Source organism: Siniperca chuatsi, linkage group LG8 (assembly GCF_020085105.1).
Source record: "Siniperca chuatsi isolate FFG_IHB_CAS linkage group LG8, ASM2008510v1, whole genome shotgun sequence".
NCBI classification, from domain to species: Eukaryota; Metazoa; Chordata; class Actinopteri; order Centrarchiformes; family Sinipercidae; genus Siniperca; species Siniperca chuatsi.
The window spans coordinates 6,460,832-6,483,105 of NC_058049.1; the positions used below are offsets into that span (position 1 = coordinate 6,460,832).

The 22,274-nt window shown below is 39.4% G+C and overlaps 1 protein-coding gene across 3 annotated transcripts in view; it reads left to right on the forward strand.

Annotated features, from left to right (window-relative positions):
* The window catches only part of fstl5 (follistatin-like 5), a 183,655-nt gene that overhangs the window by 55,133 nt on the left and 106,248 nt on the right, over nt 1–22,274 (forward strand). For all 3 annotated transcript variants that reach the window (XM_044206146.1, XM_044206147.1, XM_044206148.1), the window contains exon 4: nt 6,654–6,902. In XM_044206146.1, the coding sequence (XP_044062081.1) occupies nt 6,654–6,902 (249 nt within the window). The remainder of the gene's footprint in view (nt 1–6,653; nt 6,903–22,274) is intronic.

Genomic DNA, 22,274 nt, shown 5'->3' on the forward strand with positions numbered 1-22,274 from the left:
TTGTTATTGTTGAAATGTTGAATTAAGGTTTTGCAGTTCTAATGCAAATATTTACATCTTCCTATTTAATAATAACTTTATTTGTATAGTACCTTTCAATGCAGCTCAAAGTGCTTGGCATTAAAAACAAGATGATAAACATGATTAAAAATAAAGTAAAAATATTTTTTTCATGACTAGTCATAAAGTCTGTAAGTCTTTTTATATAATCTGTGATTGTCATCAGTGCAGTAGTTGTCAACTCTAAATGACAGACAGCTGGTGAACAGAGTTGTTGGAATTTCCCAGGTAAACTTGTTTTAAACATAACATTTAAGCTTATCACCTTAAAAACTCTGAATCTGGACCTCTGGTATTTGGGGTTGTGAAGCAGCCCATCCTTTCAGTCTGTGAAGCTAACGTTAGCTCAAGCAGCTACAGTGTAGAGCTGTCAACACTAGCATTAACTTAATACTAATTTAACTTGTGTCTTGTCAGTCAACATTGTCAGACATGACTTACCTGTAGTTTGTCAACCTTACAATAACTGGCCAACTATGCAGCTGTTATCAGTAAATATAACGCTTTGTCTGAATGTCATGATTATACTTGAATATTAGTAATGTGAAGTATGCCACTATTACTTTTGAAATAAATAACTGGGAGAACCTCAAGGAACAAGGTACATTTTTGACAATGCTTGGTACAATCATATCTTGTAGGATTTTAACATATCTGTGCTCCAATATGCGTTAACAAGTGCAAAATTCTCAAAACAACCACCAGGTTCACATTGAACACTGAGCATCATGTATTTCTGTCCATGCTCTGACAAAGTAATAGGTCATCAATAAATGAATGGCTGTGCACAATCCCTCTCTGATGACCTGACTGTTGGATGTGCATACTGATAACAAATGACTGCGCCCTTCGCTGACCCTGCTGGTGGCAGAGGATGCCTGGCTGTGCAACTCGAATTCACTAAATAATCATTATGCCAGGGCACCGCGGGGATTTAATAAACTAGCAAATTGACTGGCTTCAATCAGGTCACAGTGTACACACTTGTATCTCGTCTAAATCCTCTGTGACGGCTAGAGGATAATGCAGGACTGTGTGTGAGGAGATGTCAGGGATGTGAATGAGGCTTAAGACTATAAGTCAGTTTGTTTACTCTATCGTCCAAATGCTAAAACTTAGCTCAGATAGACATGAACACATTTTACTTGAAAGCCACTTATCTTTCAATAGTGAAATTTCAGGATTTAATATTGGATTTGATTTCTCAGTGCTGCACAGGAAGCTTTGAAATTATACAACGTGTTTTTTTTTTCATGGTCTTTAAACACATGTGATTATATTAATTTTTACTTGGAAAAACAAAACCCTGCATTTATGTGGCTTTTAGCTGGTTACAGGATTATACTAGGCTCTGTAGAAATAGACTGTGTGCAAAAGTAACAAGTGTTTACTGTTTGGTATTTGGTTTTTGAGGCAGACAGTGATACTAACTTCACAATGTGTAATGCATCTGACCTAAGAAGCAAAGCCATTTCTCAAATGCATTTCTATAAGTATTTGCTTAGGCGTATCTGTGGACACTGGGTGTTCATTTTTCTTTTCATGTGAGTTTATATATCAGCAGACCATTTCGCTCAAAGCCAAATGCCTCTTAGATCGTAATTACTGCAGTGAATCACTACTCTCTAGTCAATATTTATTGGTCAGCAGTGAAACAAAGTGTGCCATGTAAGAGTAAAGTTTGTGGATGCCAGTCTGTATACTCCTCATTTAATTTATTTTTCTTTTTTCTATGACAGTTTTACAGTTCAGTTGGGCACTCTTATCTAGAGTAAATGCAGTGCAACCCTGTGCATTGCTAATGTGTTTTGGAGAAACGTTCTCTGGCAACATTTTGTTCCCATACGTGTATTGTGACACTGTTTGGCAGTGAAGGAGGAGTTTGGTGTGGGTGGCTTGGTGTAGAAAGTACATGACTTGAACACCAGAGACTAGGGTTTCCATCTCATCTCATGCTTCATGTCAGCATTGACTTGATTGGATTGTTACAATAACTGCCACTGACAAGTCAAAAGGATCACCCGACAGTAACACAAAATAAAGCCAAACAGTTGTCTGATTACACATTGAGCATAAACAGAGCAACATTATTATTCCATCTGGACTCATGTTTCTGGCCACCTGATGAATGTAAGCCCAGCTATGTTTTTGTCTCCACCAACACTAAATGTATTATGTTCTTTGACAGCTAGTCGCTAACTTTGTCTGTCTGCCATTTGGCACTGTGCAGGTAGCATAGAATGTGCTTATCAGAGCTTTTGCAGCTGGACACAGGTAAAACTCAGTTATACAGTAAATGTGCATGTTATAAAACAAAAACAATTTGCCAAAAAAGGTTAAAAATCTAAAGCTGCACAGTTGGTTGATGATCCTCCATGGCTGATGATGAGTTGGTACTACTAGCAACCCCTTTCACATTACATGCACTTATTTGATTCAAGTTAACAATATCAGAACTATTGATTAATGTAAGGTAATGTATGAAACCCCTAAAGTCCGGAAAGATTTTTAATTTTGTTGGCACAGGTTATCTTGTGTGCACAAGACATTACCTTGAAAGATAGAAAATATCATCTTTCTGGACTTCGGAGGTTCCAGAGTAAGGCTTTGGACATTAAGATGAAAACCTAACTCGTAGTGGAACACGTCTTTGCTGGTGTTAGGGATTCAAGCCAAGCCACAATAGTTCATGCCAAACATATGACACCCTGATCTAATTTTCACTGTCAAACCAGTGTCTTTTTCTATGCTTGTCTCCGCTGTTTCATCCTTTCACAATGATAAAACATATGTCACTTAAAGTAGATGTTGGATTCATAGGAGGGGGCAGGGGGCATCATCTGCCTCCAGATCAGCCAATAGCAAAATTATGCACAAGGCGTGTTATTTGATTTATATTGTGTTCATTAGAAAATAATTCATGAGATCATTTCATGAGGCTGTTTGCTGTGGTGCTGCAGAGTCTGTTGTGCCAGAGCTTTCATTCATCAACACTAAACTGGAGTGAGTAGTTGTCTGTATGTGAGGATGGATGGATGGATGGATGTATGTATGTATGTATGTGTGTGTGTGTGTGTGTGTGAACATTTTAGCCATTAAAAATGCTCTGCTTGTCATGTGATAAAAAGGAAATGCTGAGATATATTTTTTTATTGTGATCTTTATTACTTTGGCAGTTTTCTAAAGGACAAGTGACGGTGACCTTTTCACAGAGAGAATAAGCAGTGGACAAACTGTAATCATTTTCTGTGTAGTAATTGCCAGCAGTTCCTTATGTCCATAACTTTATGTAACATTATAGCCTTGAGAGGCGTTTGCTCTTATGGTTGTGAAGTTTTCTCTGCTCATCATACGCCTCCACCCCTTGAGGACTATTCCAAAGGGCAATCTAAGAGTGAGCAAGCTGCTGTTAGAAAGCCGATAAATTTGATGTGGTTCATGGGTTACTGTACAGACTGATCTGTGGCCTGTCAGGACTTATTAGTGTTCATAAAGGTTGAAATGGAAAACCACCACAGAATCCTGTCCTCAGAGAAAATCACACTGATCATGTTCTAAAGAACAGTCTTGTTCTCATAAAACCTTCTGTAAATAAAGTAATTCTCGTAATTCTGCAGTATATCGCAGTTTTTATGAATTTGTATACTATTTCTCCTCCCAACTGCTGCTGAAACACCACACAAGCCGCAATATCAGGCTCTATTATTAGGAGCCGGACAACTAGGATGCCAGACCCTCTTGGAATTGCCAATCTTCTTCTTCTTCTTAGGAAACCTGCCTTCCCATGCATGAAAGTAAACAAAATTTTGCACATAGGTTCAGTCCTATGCCAAGCTTCCTCAACAGGCATTGTGGGCCAATAGTCCTGATGGTGGCGCTACAGCAACCGTCTGAAGTTTAAAACTTTGAAAATTCTTAACAAATCAGTTGTACGTGCTACCACTTTGAAACTTTCACCAAAATGTAGGCCCAATTGAGCAGAATTTTTCACATGCTTTGAGCTGGCAGGAGTTATGAAATCCATCACTGTTTTTCTCAAAAACTGTAAAACTAATTAAACCGATCTCGTCTTACATTTTTTACTCAATCGACACCAAACTTGCCACACTGCATCTTCAGATTGTCCTCCACAAACGATCCAGCCAGATTTTTGAAATATCAAAAATTGAGCTCACAGTGCATCAGTGTTTTACTGTAAACAGCTACTGCTAATTCTCGCAAAATAAATGTCCAATGTTCATGAAAAAATACAATTTTAATGTCATGGTAGATGTAGTGTGGTAAATTTCAGAATTATATCTCAAAAACTGAATTTTTGACAGTATTTTGAATTCTGTCCTCATGTAAACCATTGCAGTCAATGGAAATAGAGCATCTTTAAACATCTGTTTGTCATTTATGGCGCAATCAGTCTTTGTCAGAATTATTTACAGACATCTCTGTTGTCTTGATGGAGTCCACAAATTCTTAGAATTTTGTCGTGATAACTGAATTTTTTACACTAGTTTGAAATCTACCTTTAAGCTGTTATCACAACCTGGTAGTTGCATAAGTCTTAGTGTGAAGCCACCTCAGATTTTCCTGTTTCTGCAGGTAGCTCAGCGTGATCACGGCGTACCATTGATGACAAAGGTTGAGTTCAAGACCCCAGTAGTCATAAATCCTGCTCCTGGAGAGCTACTGCCATGCATGTTTTAGGTATCTCCCCACTCTGACACACCTGATTCTAATTATTAACTCATTATCCAGCCCTTGACAAGCTTCAGCTGCTTCCTCCCACATCTTATGCTCAATTGACACCAAACTAAGAAATGGTTTCCCACATGGGAGTTGCCCTTAGTGTCTAAGGTTGTGAGTTCGATCCCTGGATGATCCAGAATAAACATGCTGATGATACTCAGGCATTGTGCTGTGTGGATTAGAGACGCGTGACTTCAAGGTTAAACTTTGGTCTGGGATGTTCTTCTTCTTTTTCTTCTTCCTCCTCAAAAAGCCCGGCCCCGACTCACAGCTGCGCAGCAGCTATAATTACTTTTTTCCTGCTACTTCACTAATCCCCATAGAGAAATTCTACTTTTTTGCCTCCTCCACACAGTGGTCAGAGTTCAGGATCTGTTGCAGAAGTGCAACCCTGAAGCAGGTCGGGAATGTGTCTTGCTCAAGGAACGATTTCCCACATTTCATTTAGCTTTTCTTTTCATTTCAAACCCTCAAATCCTCAGCTCTTGGATCAAATGAATAATTGATGATGTTTTAGCCTTCGTCATTATAAAGGTCTCTTTGTGTGAGAAAGTACTCTAGTCATTCACTGTCGCATGAAGTCACACTCACAGTAAGGTTGAGAGTATGAATATACAAACTGTGGGACCTGCTGGGCACTGTAAACATCTATCCCAGTGGTTTCTAACCTTTTTGTCTTTTGACCCTTAAAATGAAGCAGTGACTAGTTGTGACCCCTTGTCACAAGTTGATTGGCTGTGATCTGTGAGTTCAAAGACTTTGTATTATTATTTTGCCTTTATTGGACAGTGACAGCTGTAGATAGAGACAGGAGAGAGAGAGAGAGAGGGGATGACATGCAGCAAAGGGCCATGGGTTGGAATTGAACCCGTGCCGCTGCAGCAAGGACCCAGCCTTAGTACATGGTGTATACTCTAGCAGTTGAGCTACCGGGGCGCCCATAATCAGTTATTTGTTTTAAGTAATTTTTCAAGCAAAAGCGCCAAAAATGGTGGAAAACAAGACATTTAATGATGTCACCTTGTACTCTAGGATATTGTTTTCTTATGTTTTATGGACCAAAAAATAAATTGATTTAATCAATAATCTGCAGATGAACTGAGAGATAATAAAAATAATTGTTAGTTGCAGCCCTAAGTGATATCTTGTCGTCTTCTATTTTTTAACTTCACTACACATTCCGTGACACCTAAACCCACCATGAAAAAGGCAGTGAAAGGAAAATGTAGCAAGGTTATATTATATTTGACACTGTAGCAACACAGATTTTTAAAATGTATATGATGTATCTTTCTGGTGCTTTTTTTGGCATGTGTGTTTCCATTAAGCGGTAGTGCACAATCAGAGGTGGAGTAGATATGGTGAGGGTTTACTGCCTGGAATGGGATTTAGCCTGAATTGAAATCTTCTCGTGAGGCTACATAATACTAACACGTGCTCACACAGACAGAACATGTTTCTCTCTGCTAGTTAATTTAAAGTAATTTGATTAAGATTTATATGACTTCTTTGCAGTTTTGCCTCTGTGCATGCAAATATCAAAGACAAAACAGGAGATGTTTTGACTTTTTTAGTCACTCCCACTGTGGGTGCTTTGTAGTGAACTTGACTCGCATAATTTATGGATTTGACTGTCACTTTGTGAGTTGAGAAAAACATCACCCAGTATGGACAGGGATTCCCTAAAAGGTTGACGGGACTGAAACAGCCTAAATGAGATCCAGCCTGTAACAAGAGCTTAAACCCAGGCTTTCCATCTGTTCTGGTAGATACACATATACTGTAGATCACCAGTTGTGGTCAGACAAAAATGTAACCAAAATGTTTTGTTTTTTTTCCTGTGTTTTCCACAGGTTTTATGGGACACAATGGCTATCCAGGTCCATGTGAACACAAGTACTGTGGCTTGGGGCGTCACTGTGTGGTCAACCATGAGACAGACCAAGGGGAGTGTAAGTGCTTGGATCACTGTAAACCGCACTATAAACCTGTGTGCGGTTCAGATGGGAAGCTGTACCAGAACCACTGTGAACTCCACCGGGCCTCCTGTCTCAGAGGACACAGGATTACCATCATGCACAGTGAGGAGTGCTTCTACAAAGGTTAGAGCTCATGTGACCTTTCTCTAATGTAGGATGTGTGTGGTCCAGTGGATACTGTATGTCTTGCACTGTAACCTTTGCAATGCATGTGAGCACCTGTTGACCTTGTAACCTGTGAGATTTGATTTAATCAAGTTAACTTCCCACTGTGACAGGCACTAAAGATGTTTAAATAAAAACATAATTTGATACACCCACAGCATGTACACTCCCTGACAAAAGTCTTGTCGCCTATCCAAGTTGTAGGAACAACAAATAATAACTTGACTTCTAGTTGATCGTTTGGAATCAGAAGTGGCTTATATGAAAGGCAAAGGCCTCTAGATTATGCTTATTTTACCAAAATAAAATCTTATCATGCCTTGATTTTTAATTATTTTATTAGGAAAGAAAGGTCAGACTTTGCTTAGACAAAAGTCTTGTCATTTAAAAGAAATAATGTACAGTACAGAACATAAAGTCATGGTGCAGTGGAAAAATAATTAATATTGTGTATGACTCCCATGAGCTTGGAGGACTGCATCCATACGTCTCGGCAATGACTCAAATAACTTATTAATAAAGTCATTTGGAATGGCAAAGAAAGCATTCTTGCTGGACTCCCAGAGTTCATCAAGATTCTTTGGTTTCATCTTCAATGCCTCCTCCTTCATCTTACCCCAGACATGCTCAATAATGTTCATGTCTGGTGACTGGGCTGGCCAATCCTGGAGCACCTTGACCTTGTTTGCTTTCAGTAACTTTGATGTGGAGGCTGAAGAATGAGAAGGAGCACCATCCTGCTGAAGAATTTGCCCTCTCCTGTGGTTTGGAATGTAATGGGCAGCAAGAATGTCTTGATACCTCAGACTATTGATGTTGCCATCCACTCTGCAGATCTCTCGCACACCCCATACTGAATGTAACCCCAAACCATGATTTTTCCTCCACCGAACTTGACTGTTTTCTGTGTGAATCTTGAGTCAATGCGGGTTCCGATAGGTCTTCTGCAGTATTTGCGATGATTGGGATGCAGTTCAATAGATGATTCATTGGAAAAATCAACCTTCTGCCACTTTTCCACAGTCCATCCTTCCTGCATGCTGTGGGCCTTGGCAAATGCAACACGATTTTTTAGTTGTCTTCTGTTTAATGCTGGTTTCTGAGCACTAATTCGGCCATTGAGACCACTGTGTGACAGAATTCGACAAACTGTTCTTGTAGATACGGGGGTTTCTGGTGACCAGTTGTACTGTAGCTCTGCTGCAGTTGAAAAAGGGCTGGCCCTGGACTGTCGAACCAACAAACGGTCCTCTTGAACAGTAGTCTTACGGGGCCTGCCTGACCTGGGCCTGTCATGAACTTCACCAGTTTCTTCAAATCTTTTTCTTATCCTCTCCACTTGACGTTTAGATACATTAAAGATGTCTGCCACCTCAGCAGGAGACTTGGTCTTCAGGCTCTTGATGATCAGCACTTTGGTCTGTGGTTGAATCTTTGGCATGCTGTCAGAGGTCAGGATGCATTTCAAATGAAGGTTAGGTGTGCTGGGGTTCTTCTTCTACACACCTGGGAATGTGTTAATTACAGTATTTGTCACAGGTGATGCTCTAATCTGTGATTGGTTGAATCCTTTAAAGATGTGACAAGACTTTTGTCTAAGCAAAGTCTGACCTCTCTGTCCTAATTAAATAATTAAAAATCAAGGCATGATAAGATTTTATTTTGGTAAAATAAGCATAATCTAGAGGCCTTTGCCTTTCATATAAGCCACTTCTGTTTTCAAACGATCAACTAGAAGTCAAGTTATTATTTGTTGTTCCTACAACTTGGATAGGCGACAAGACTTTTGTCAGGGAGTGTACATTTGAAGCGAGTTTCTGCAAAATTATGCCTAAATGCAATTTTGCATTTAGTGTGCTCGCTGAAAAACTGTTTCTAATTGATGACAACTTGCAAGGTTACCCACAAACTGTTCACCATTTGCCGATTCCATTTAACTGGAATGAAGGAAAATGACCTACAAAGTGTACTGTATATGATGTCAGGGATGCTTTCATCCAAACGTGCAGTTTTACTATAGGCACCACCATGGGACACAAATGCTTAGCCCTGGGCAGTGTTAGTGCCATGCCTGACCCATTGAGCCACACAGGACTGCATCTAGGTTACTTATGACCTAAAGGAATGGTGAAATGAAAGTGAATTAAGAAGACACTTTCAACATAGAAGAAGAGGAATAACTGAAACATCTATGAGTATGAGACTTACGCAGGGTGGGAAATTACCATCATCCAAATGTTGGCTGCTAAGCTAGTTTACTCCATCAGCCTCTTTGGCAGTTAACCAACCATCATTAGGAAGTGCTCTTCTAATCATCTGCTGTTTGGTTGGTAAAATAGTGAAAGCCTCCATTTTGGCTTATAGACATAGAAACTCCCTACCCTAGATTTAAATGGCTTATTGAAAAGATTTCAAAAATACAGCAACACTCTAACGAAGATAAATAATAAGCTCACCCACAAACAGTGACTAAAGTGAACAAAGTAATCGATCACTATGTTGTATATTGTAGATTTTGCTAATTTTGCAGAAATGACACTCAAAATATGGGACTGGTTCTGAGATTGAGCTGCTTTTGTTGAATTTACTTTGAGGACTGTGGACTCACTCAAAGAATAGTTTACCATTTTGTGAAATAAGACCATTAAATATGAAGCCACAGTGAGCAGCCCGTTAGCTTATCTTAGCACAAAGACAACATGGGGAAATAGCTAGCCTGGCTAAGTCTGAAGATAACAAAATCTGCCTACCAGCACCTCTAAAGCTCACTAATTAAGTAGTTGCCAGGCAACCAACAGAGAGTCCAGGAAGTTGCTGTTAGAAGCCAAAAAATTGTCCGGCACATAACCCACTGTGAACAGCGAATTGTTATTTTTACTGTTATGTTTGTGTACAGATTGAACAAACAAGATATAACATGTTAATTATCAAGATTTTAAAGGTGTTGGTAGGTGGATTTTGTTCTTATTGGACTGAGAGAGTGGCATCGCCCTTCTCTTCAAACTGTTCGCCAGAAAGCAAATGAGCATATTTCCCAAAATGTCAAACTATTCCATAAATGTGATGGCAGACATGAAAACATCAGATAGCGAAGCTTTTCTTTCTGCTGACATAAGATTCTGCATTACACACATGGTTCTTGTTGGTACAACTGTACTCAGTACAAGGGGATCCACTCTAGAATCTGCATTTTCATTTTGTGATAGAGAAAATAATATTAGTAAATCCATGTGGTACATTATTGTACAGGGGAAAACATGAAAGCAGCATCGTGATTAGGGTGGTATCTTTATCTCTAATGTTCTCCGCAAAACAGTAACCATTCTGAAGTAGATGCATGTTGTACTGCAGATCTAGATACTTAACACATACCAGTGTAACAGAACATTTTAGACATAATGTAACTTAAACAACAACTTAAACAATAGACACTGTAAAATGTAGAAGAACCAATGATATGAAATATTGACAAACACAGTAGTAACATTGCATAGTGAATGCAACATAAAGAACAAAGGACACAATCAAAAACCAGTCATATAGCTCTTTGAGAAATGCACAGCTCGGTTTAGAGGCAGGAGCAGGTGGTAGTGCTGTAGTGTTCATATTTCCCCCGAGAAGGTTGACTGCTCTCTACCATTGATTGTATAAACACACCAATTATTCTTAGTCCCTGGAAACAAGGCTACTTTCCCTTTTTGTAAAGCTAGACATCAGTGAAGTAAGAGCAGTTTCTGACACTCTGCGCCTTTTGTTCCATTCAGGGTGAAGGGGAATAGTTGCAAACTGCTCATAGACAGCATATTCATAATATTCATGAGCGATTCACTCAGTCTCTGCATTGATTTGACAGGGTTTCTTAGCTCACTTGTTAACTTTGAAAAGTAACTTCATATGACACTGGAAATGGCTTTGGATCTATATACTGTTACTGATAAAACTCTCTGTGGTCCTCCTTACAGAGAGTTTTGGGGGCAACATCCTCGGATTGTAAAGCCAAAACAAACCAAAACAAAAAGCACATCCTTCTTACCAAGTATGCATTCTACCACCACTGAAATGTTCAATTTAGAGATGAACAAGGCCTCACAGCAGGGAGGAAAACATGAACAAGCTTTACAACAACTTTTCCCTACACTATACAAGAGCAAACATACAAACCATCTTAAAACACCCACCTCATGACTTGGCATACATTAAAAGCAGCCTGTGCAAAAACATTGTACGTAAGCCAATGTTAGAAATCAAAGCATCTGTTTCATCCCAATCACAGAAAGACATTCAGATCAATGATACATCCCTGGTGGGTGACAAGCCTAATCAGCCTCTGTCATGTGTCCTGTCCTGTCAGACTACCCCTCTCCCACCCCCTCTACACCCAATCAGTATATATCCGCAATGCAGAGTGGGATATTTGACCAATGTCAGGCAATCAATATTAGACCAACAGGAGCCAAAAGAAGGAATAAAAAAAACACAAGCCCTCTTTTCTTTTTTTTTTCAAGTCATCCCTTGCTCAGTCCAGACATTTTTTCTTTTATCTGACTTTTACTGACTGATATGTAATCAATTTCTCATTGGATGAGAGCTCCAGATAGAGGACATGAAAACCTGTAGGAGCAAGTAGTAATCCCTGCTAAGGGCATTGTTTTCTTCACTTTCAAATATTTGAAAATATAACCATAAATTATAAAAAGTTTTAAATCATTACATAGGAAAACAGAGGGATTGCCTGAATATTACACTGCTGCAGGGAATTTGTTCTTTGTTGCAACTGCAAAAGGCACTGTGACAATCAGAGGAAATGGATAATTGAGCAAATGTAATAGAGCTTACAGCCAAATCTAGATGTAATTATGATGCAGGGGTTATTAGTGGATAAAACGGAATGTGCCCTCAATGGCATGTGAAATGTGTCGCTTGATTATTTGTCCTCCAGGTAATGGGTTCAATTTACCTAGCAATATGGAGCTATATGCTCATTATCACAGCATAATAATACATTTCCTTCAGTTCAATATTAGTTACCTTCGCCAAGGAGGTTATATTTTGGGTCCCAGTTGTGTCTCTGTCTGTTAGTCTTTGTTATTTACTAGGATATCTACTTAACAGATTTCAATTAAATTTGGTAGCAAGCTAGGCCGTGGGCCAAGAAGAAAGTGATTACTTTGTAGCGGCTGGCCCTAGGGATGGCCCAATGTCAGTCGGTCGGTCAGTCCATTACTTGGGTCCAGACTGAAATATCTCAACAACAGAACGAAATATTTGGTGATTCCCTGACCTTACAGCTAGTGCCATCATCAGGTCAACATTTTTATTTGCCCAATACTTTGGTTTTATGACCAAATACCTGCAAAACCAATGGCATTCCCATTCCCCAGGTTTTAGTTATTTATTAGCCTATATTTAATGCCTTCCTTGTGGATCTTGTAAATCCCATCTGCACTATGTTTACGCCTCCTTTTCAGAGGCAGAGGACTTTACCTGCAAAACTGACAGTTGCAAATATTGTGACCTCAATAAATTCAGTGGATGTATAATACCTAATCATCCTTGCATATGCAATGAGGAGAGAGGCGCACCCTGCAGGCATTCCCACAAATGACACGCAAACTGTGACTCTAGCCTGGTGCGTCTTCTTGGAAAAATATAGCACGTGTTTGGGATTGAATGCATCACATTTATGCCTAAACAACAGGTGCAAAATCTGGCCCTCAGTTGTTGCCACAGGTACTGCATGGAAAGCATGTCATTACAGCAGCATAAGGTATTTCTTCTGTCCAGTATATTAAACTGGTTGTAATCTGTGACCATAGGCTGTTAAATTAAAAATGCAATGCCATAAATGAACTGTCAATGCCAGATGGATGACATGCTGGCTCCAGTAATGCTTTACTGACTGCCACAAATTGGCTCATACTTTACTTGTTGTTAGATATACAGAAGCTAATGACTCACCAATGGTCTATTTCCATCATTTATCAACCGCTTGCATTTGGTGGCCGAACAATCATTGCAAACCTAGTTTTAATTATGGATGTGCAGATCATCTTATTTTAGACCCATATGTGTTCAGCAGATCTTAAATCCAAGCAAAGCCCACCAGTCCTCTGCCACACTACTGCTGATAAACACAGAACCTCCTCCAGTGCAAATATTCAGAAAACAATGTGTTAGTGATATGTCAAGACACATTTCTATTAGTATGTTTATATAGTGGATTTGCATATTCAGATTTCTCTTGGGTACTGTATGATATTGCTAGCAATTTAGAATATGCATTTAACCTGATATTTTGAAAGTGGAAAGATAGTGCTACAGTAGAATATGATGTCGCAGTGACATTGTTTCATTCTTAAGCAGAAGAAGCTAAGGTTCTAACGGTATTCAAATGTCTACATGATGTCTTAATGAGACCACATATTATCAGCAGACAAGTCCAGGGCATCTCATGATCACTGAAAAGATTCTGCTTCATTTTAATTTGAAAGACAGACAATTAGTCCCTTGGGCAAGCTTAAATTTAGAGCCGTTGGAGATGATTGCTTTTGAACTGACACCCATATGCAAAGAAGTTTCTATTGGTTCTGGTCCCAGCTGGATGGGTCTATGTTGGAAATGGACAGGCCTTGTCAGCCAGACCTTCTCTGTGCCTCTTATCTGGTATGGAAGGCAGGATGAAAAATGACAGCCATGTGTTGACTGAAGCTTCTCATTAGCACTAGGGAGAGCATATGACCCACCATTTACCCCTCGCACTGCTTGGCAACTTAGCCAGGATCGGATCTGATTGAAAATTAAGTGGTGCACAAAAGCCTGTCCAATCTGCGGAGGGAAATGTGTGCATGAAGGCGAGCAATCTGTAGCAGGCAATTGCCATGAGCGGAGACAATCAGGGTTAAGGTTGCGGCACATCAAGCAAGTGGTTTCAGTGCATTCGGCGCATCCAATTATCTGAGAGATTATATATTTAAAAAACCTTCAGACATTTTGCTCCCAATAAACTGTCCATGGGAGAGCTACTCAATGTTTTTATTTACTACTTACTGTATGGTTGCACTGCATCATTGCATCATTTACTTTGCTATTGCATCATGATGTTGGGGAACATGGATCAAATGTTTTACACAGGCTTTGTTTCAACATTTGAGCTGAGCTGGTGTTGCTAGATTACATCATAACTGCATAAAGTAAAATGGCCTGCTGCAGACTTCATGTAGTTGCATAAAACATTGGTTCAAATTGAAAACATCTCAAAGGAGAAATACATTTTCTACTACAATACCCATGCATGAGACAAACATACAGTTATGCAGTTTTGAAAGATCATTTAGTGCATTCAGGTATATTCCAATATGGACCTTGCCTTTGGTTTACAATGAAGGTACAAATACTGTATGTTCAAATACATTCACACGTTTGCCGTTTCTAGATTTTACTTAACAGGTCATTTAGACGGCTGGATATGATGCAATATATAAAGTTCCATTCAGCCTTCAACAGGATGTAGTGTTATGCTTAATACGTGTGACGGGATGGTTAGTGCAATAATGTACTATTTTTAATTACAGTCAGGAATAGGTTGCTGAATATACATTAAAATTACTGCCAAAAAGTAATTAATGAATGTAACCTAGAATAGCACTTTCACTTTCATAATTACAATGCCATTGCAGCTGCTTGACTACCTACAGCAGGACTACTGCATCCTTGCTGGTCATGTCTCTGTGCCTTTGGCCTGAGCCTCCTAGAATCATGTGTTAGTCAGCTATTCCCTGTAAGGCTGCAATTGACCGTTTTTTTAAATCATCTTTTATTCTGCTGATTGTCTTCTCTATTAATCAGTTAATTGTTTGATCTTTAAAATATCAGAAAATAGTGAAAAACAGCTTCCCTTAGTGCAAGCTGACATCTTCAAATTGCTTTTGTTTGCAGACCAACAGTCCAAAATTAGTTTACTATCATTGAAACTAGAGAAAAGATGCAAATCTTCATATTTGAGAGGCAAAAATGAGAGATTTGTCATTTTTGCTTGAAAAAAATTAATGACTCAGCTAAAAAAAATTCTTGTTTTTATTTTCTGTTGATTGAACTAATCGACTAATCGTGTTAGCTTTAATTCACAGGCTTTAGTCACCAGTACGGCTAGCATTGCAGAGTTCAAACTATTTACTTTAGCTGCTAGTTAAACTTAGAGGAAATACAATTTGTACATTTAATGGCAAATGGTTTAGGGTTAGGGTTAACAACAAATTTTAAACATGACATACTGTAGTGCTGAAATTAAAAGTATGTTAGGGCTATGCCATCTTATCTAAAAAAAAAAAAAAAAAAAAAAAAAAAAAACTCCTTTTTTTTTTTAAACCAAACATTTGCATTTACAACATTAATAAGTAGAATAACAGTTAGGTTCACTTAAGTAAGTCTAGGCTTCCTACGTCTGTTGGGTTACATGGGTTAGGTTGTGCATCCAAACCATATAGGGGGTGTAAGGTGCAGTGATATGATCTGATGGACATAAAGAGAGAGGGTGAGTTAACCCTTTTTCTACATGAGAAATTACTTCAAGAGAAAACATTTCGGCTTTCCCTCATTGAGAGGGAAAAATCGGTACACCTTCGACATTGATAGGGACATGTCCCACACATTCTCCCTGAAACCTACGCCTGTAGTTGAGATATATTAGACATAGAGTGGGACACCAACCCAATGATGCTGTGCATATTTATTTAGAAAAGTGAAAGTAGAATAGTCACAGTTGGTCACAGGGTCTAATCTATCGTTTGTCTCATAATCAAACTAGCTTGGATGTCGTAAAAAAGAAGAGCGGTTTAAGGCTTGTATGTCATTTTGGTTATCAAGTAGCCATTTTGCGTGTCCAAAGAAAAAAACACTTCAAAGAGACACAGCGTAGCTTACCGGTAGCCTGCAGCTGCACTTTTCGAGACACTCAGGGACACACACAGGGAAGTGGTCAGACCATCCAAGAGTGTCGGTCACTAGCCTGCCAACGCCTGGCAGCACATCAAAAAAGTCAGCCGTTTGTTAGGCTGCCTGGCCCATAGTCTGGATCCGTCTTCTTCACCCATCATGCCATTTACCCACTAACCATCCATTCATTGTCTGTTTACAGTCAGAACTGGAACCAGACAACGCTGCATGTGCGTTGGTGCGTTTACTTACGTGCGTGCACGGCCATCTGTTTTAGAGACAATGGCAAAGCAAATTAAGTTGTTTGACTGTGGGGTGAACAGTTCGACTAATATCACAAATGAATGCTGGTATTTTTTATACCAGGAATTGAGGGTGGACACGTTGACAACACTAAAGATTCAAATTCTGTAAAGTATCAGATGTCACATATTCATTATTAAGCTGACATATAACTGCATAGTATTTTAATTACTCAAAATATAAGGTAACTAAAAATGGCAACCATATTTTCAGTTTCGGCAACCAAAAGTTGATGCCTGGTTGCCAGCCTGGCAATCACTTTTAGCCACGTTAATTTTAAAAGTTAAATTTGTTTTTATTTGTATTTTGGATGTGATGCTCTGTGCAAAACACAAATTATAAAAACTTTTTATCTTAGTGTACTATTGTTTTATTAATGCACAGCGCAGTTACATTTTATATTTTGCACCAAACCAGGCACAGCAATAATTAACATCTTTAATTAGGCTGTGTCTATAAAAGTAGGGCTTGTTGAACTACAGTGCTTTTGTTGTTAGGTGCTTCCCTGGCATCTCAGCAGAACAAACTCTTTGTGGACTACTCCCCCAGGCTCTGCCGAGAAAAACATGCTCATGAAGCATCATAGCTTCCAGCCTCCAGAGACCTTCTACCTTAGTGATGTGTCTGCGTCTTTCCCACCAGAGAAGTGTACAGTAAAGGGCTTCAGAACCTCCTGTGCATTCTTGCTTTCTTTTAATGACTCTGTGGCGCCATTAGTGCTGCGACCTCTGTACGAGACCTGGCATTGTCATCAACAGCAGTGCCAAAGAACAAGCTCCTCATTAAAATCTAGACCTGTGGATCATTAAGTTTGCAAGGACATCCAAACCATTGTCAGCTTCAGGGTCTTGGTGCCGGCCGACTCTAAAGTTGGAGTCTGTGTACATTATGATCTGTTTTGTCGATCAAAGGTTTTGCTCAAAAAGGAGATTCACCATTTGATGTATCTGAGACCAAGTCAGAAAACACACACATAAGAGTTTTTTAGAAATAGTAGCTGACTGAATTATTTAGGGGAAAAAGGAGGTGACTTTTACAGTTTTACAGAAAAATACACTTCAAATTATTTTGTTTGACATACAATCTCATGGCTGTGGCAACTGGCTAAATGTTCCTGTTGAATTCTGCAGCACTCAGGGCAGAAGAGATTAATGTTCCAGTTCAATCTATCCAGATTATGTGCTCATCTGCTGTGTATCAGATCAGTTGATGCAGGATTTTTTTTTTTTTAACTAAGAACCACATACACGCATATAAACACTACAGAGGCTGTGGGACTCTCTCTGGTGTGTGTAAATTGACAGCATAATTAAAAAACAAGCTTATATCTTAAGCTTATATGTATGTGTGATAGTTTAAAGCTATCACACATTTTTGGGTGTTTGTTACTCTGTAAATGGATATTTGTGACAACAGCCTTATCACAGGCAAGGAAAAGACAAAATAAGGGCAAATAAGCCATTACGAGAGAAAGTTGCTAGGAGAGCAACATATCCTCAGCCTTGAAAATCCTCGGCTTGCATAAGCTCAATGTCAGTCATCGTACCATTTTCAGTGGTCAGTAAGAGAATTAATGTTTGACATGATGCAGAGAATGGAGAAATACAAGGCCAGGTTCATGGCATACTACCTGACAGAACACAATGGAATTACTTTTTGGAGCAGGAATGAATGGTACCTCCATGACTCACTTTGCCCTATATTAATGGGAGACACTGAAAAGGTCTATTGTCTGGAGCAATGACACTGAGTTTTCGAATGTCCCTTTTAGGTGGACAAATCGATGTTTCACAAAACTCAATCATTGGAAAACTTAGAGTAACAGAACATAGCCCACCTAAATTAGGCCTGGGGCATTACAATGAAACAAAGATGTTGTCACTTTCTTTTATTGATTTTTTTTCCAGCTTTTTTCTCTGACACGGGCATCTGCTAATGATAGTCATATCACTGAGTACATGGCACCCTTAGCCTCCCTTATTATAGCTGAATGAAGACAGATGCAGTAGGAAACAGTGTAGATGTATGACATAGCTGTAGGGAGTGGCACTGGCCCATTTGTTGAAAACTGATATGGTCAGGGAAATTTCAGAGCACAATGGTCTCATCACTCTTGCAGCTCTTCTCATGCAGTTGGCAGGAAGGATGCATTGGAGAATGAAAGAGAATAACCAATAATATTACACATGAAATTAGGTGCAGAAATGGAAAATATGATGAGGGTGAAATGTTACGTCAAGGTGAATCAAAATTCCCCACCTGTACACATTCAAAAATCTATGATCTCATTGTTTTCTGAGTAAAGGCAATCACTATATATTTCACACTTAACCTTGTGCTGGATGAAAAAATATTTCCAGTTTTCTGCCCAGGACTCCACAGTCACCAGTAGCACTCAGATGTATTTGTCTTGCTTGTGTTATTGATCAAAAGGTAAGATTACTGAAACTTGCGATCATGGGCTGAGTTGCACAAGATATATGGGGAACTCTCTACCAGTTGGCCTTGAGCAACTGGTAGAGATTTGGCAATACTGTTTCTACCATGGGAGCTGTCTAAGCCCCCAGGAAGTGCACCAGGTTTTGAAGCCAATTTGACATAGCAGCCAAACCGTGGAATTACAATTTCCGGGTCCGTCATGTGATGCACTCTGGCCCCACAAGACTTTTTCCCATAGACTTACATTGTGATAGAAGCGGCTGTGAAACGGTGGATACATTTTTTTTTTGAGCGTCACAACCCCTGTGAAATGACTCGTTTCGCTATCAAAATTTGATCCATTCGGTCCGATAACATTAGGAAAGTCTAAAAGAGCTGCACGATGAAATAATTTTATCCCCATTCAAATTAGCGGAGGGCTAAACCGAACTTAGCTGCTCTCGCGCAGCCCCGAGCCCGCTGAGGGAGGTGGGGTTAAAGGAAACTCTAGCGTGCTTATGCCTGTGGGGCTGCACACTGTGGAAACTATAGGAAGATCTGGGTCATTTTATACTGGGAAGTCGAACTTTTTTGGCTTCTTGTGCCACTGGGCAACTTTCATAGGAATGAACGGAGCCCCGCCTCCAACGCATGGAAAGTTTTGATTATATTTGTCCTAGTACCCACATTTCTCCATGTGTATCTATAAATATAGATAGTACCTCAGGGTGGGGATTTTAGCAGAGAAAGAACCCTTGAGGATTTTCCCACTAAAATATTTCTAATTTATTCAGTGTGCATTTATGGGTGGTGTACCTTCGTATTTATTTATTTTTTATCAGTGCGGTTTCAAAGGGAAAATGAGGGTGAAAAGTCACTGCAGATGGCGAGAACAGTTAATATTTACTCAAGGACATGGCCTTGAGCAACTAGCCCTTGTGCTGTATGACAAGGATGAACAGCTACAGTGGACTCATTTTAAAGGTTGCAGGGTCAGTATGTTTATTCACAGCCGTGACTCCTGTCAAAGTGACAAAATACTGAACCCCCAACATGTCACCTAAATTAGCTGGTAAGTCACTGGTTATAGGTTTATAAGGCAGCTCCTGTCATAAATGGGTTTTGTTACAAGCTGATTCAGTAGCAACAGTAAATTATAGCTTCCTGAGCTGCTCACCTTCTTTATGTTGATGGCATGTTACCCAAAAGCATATTGAAGTTACCAGTGTTGATCCAAATGTTAAAGCATAGGCCTACCCCCAAAGTTGGCACCTGCTGTCACTCCAAAACTGATTGACAGATCCTTTAATACTGGGTGCCACATAGTTGCTCAGTGGTTAACACTGTCACCTCATAGCAAGAAGGGCCTGGGTTTGAACCCGACATATTCAGGCAGGGGCGTGTGGAGTTTGCATATTCTCCTAGTGTTTGTATAAGTTTCTTCTCACAGTCCAAACACATGCAGTTTAGGTAAATTGGTAACCCAATTTACATTTGTTATTTCCAAACTAAATATGTTCTTTTTTGAAAGGTTAAGAGCATCTCATGAAGCAGACACACCTACAAAATGTGTGTTTTTCTTTTTCCATTTGTGGTACTTCATAGACACTGGTGGCTTTTATGAATAAAAGTGACATTTCATGAAATACAATAGATGATTTGTAAGTTTCCAAAATATATGAATAATACTGCATAGTTTAGTCTAAATACAATTAGTGAAGCGAAACAGGAAAAAGATTTATTGTTGTATTATTTAGTATTGTGTGTGGATTGGAACATGAATTTGTGAGTACCCAGAATTACACACAGATCATTGTACACATTTGTAAATCTTATTTTTCATTTATACATCATGTAATACACATTTGTGACCATTTTGAGTCAAATTTCTCTCCATAACAGTGCAACTCCCGGTGTGTATACTGCATGCACACACTAGAGTCACGTAGCTTCCTCTGCTATGGAGGAGGAAAACTCAATCCAGTCAGCCCCGTCAGCATACACTCACCCAATCACTATCCTCTTCCTTCTCCTCCCCTCGGTTATGTAAAGGTATCATCAAGCATAAAGCAATGATCTGCAGCATAGCCATCATGATGATGACTACTACACAGCACTGTGATGAAGAGATGTGTAGGACACTGGACATTGGCGATGTCATCCCATTTGATCCATAGTTGTCAGCACGTCCTTGAATCTGGGAAACATGATGGGCTTTGCTGCCAGTAGTTCTTCTAATGTGATTTTAATCTCATCTCGCTTAGATGCCTCTTTTCTTGATCTTTTGTTTTCATAAATTTTCTTTCTTTGATGTGTGGGTATGTAGTTCATTTTTCCCTTCGTTGGAGAATGTCCACCTGCAGATGGAGGTCTTGTAGAGGAATGATGTAACCTGCATGAATTGTTAGGGAATTTCTTCTCAGGAAATTTAACAGCCATCGCTTTGAAGCTTGTTATAAATATAAAAATATAAATTTGTTTATTTGCAGGCTGATTAAATCACACCACTACACAACTATGTTATAAGCTGCTTTCCCTATAGGGTTGGGCGATATGACTGTATATACTGTGCAACTGGTAGAGATTTGGCAATACTGTTTCTACCATGGGAGCTGTCTAAGCCCCCAGGAAGTGCACCAGGTTTTGAAGCCAATTTGACATAGCAGCCAAACCGTGGAATTACAATTTCCGGGTCCGTCATGTGATGCACTCTGGCCCCACAAGACTTTTTCCCATAGACTTACATTGTGATAGAAGCGGCTGTGAAACGGTGGATACATTTTTTTTTTGAGCGTCACAACCCCTGTGAAATGACTCGTTTCGCTATCAAAATTTGATCCATTCGGTCCGATAACATTAGGAAAGTCTAAAAGAGCTGCACGATGAAATAATTTTATCCCCATTCAAATTAGCGGAGGGCTAAACCGGAACTTAGCCGGCTCGCGCAGCCCCGAGCCCGCTGAGGGAGGTGGGGTTAAAGGAAACTCTAGCGTGCTTATGCCTGTGGGGCTGCACACTGTGGAAACTATAGGAAGATCTGGGTCATTTTATACTGGGAAGTCGAACTTTTTTGGCTTCTTGTGCCACTGGGCAACTTTCATAGGAATGAACGGAGCCCCGCCTCCAACGCATGGAAAGTTTTGATTATATTTGTCCTAGTACCCACATTTCTCCATGTGTATCTATAAATATAGATAGTACCTCAGGGTGGGGATTTTAGCAGAGAAAGAACCCTTGAGGATTTTCCCACTAAAATATTTCTAATTTATTCAGTGTGCATTTATGGGTGGTGTACCTCCGTATTTATTTATTTTTTATCTGTATGTGTTTCTCTTTGGTACACAGTTTAAACAGCTGAGGCTTGATTTACCATATTTCTAAGAACAATTAGCACCAACTGGTTTGTGCTGTATCAAAACAAAATCTTTGGGCAATTTTGCTATGCTATATAGTGTGTGAGATAGGGGAAGTTAAACTTTTAGAGGTCTTTATTACAAGCATGTCTCAGAGGAATTGACAGAAAGAAATAACCATGTCTAACTTCAAATGCAAGAAAAACATACTTAACAAAAGTAGATTGTCTAATCTATTATCCATTACCACAATTAGCACAAAAGAGAGTCCCACACGAGATCCATAAATAAATAGTCCAAGGACTGTGCAAGAGGTCCAAGCCAA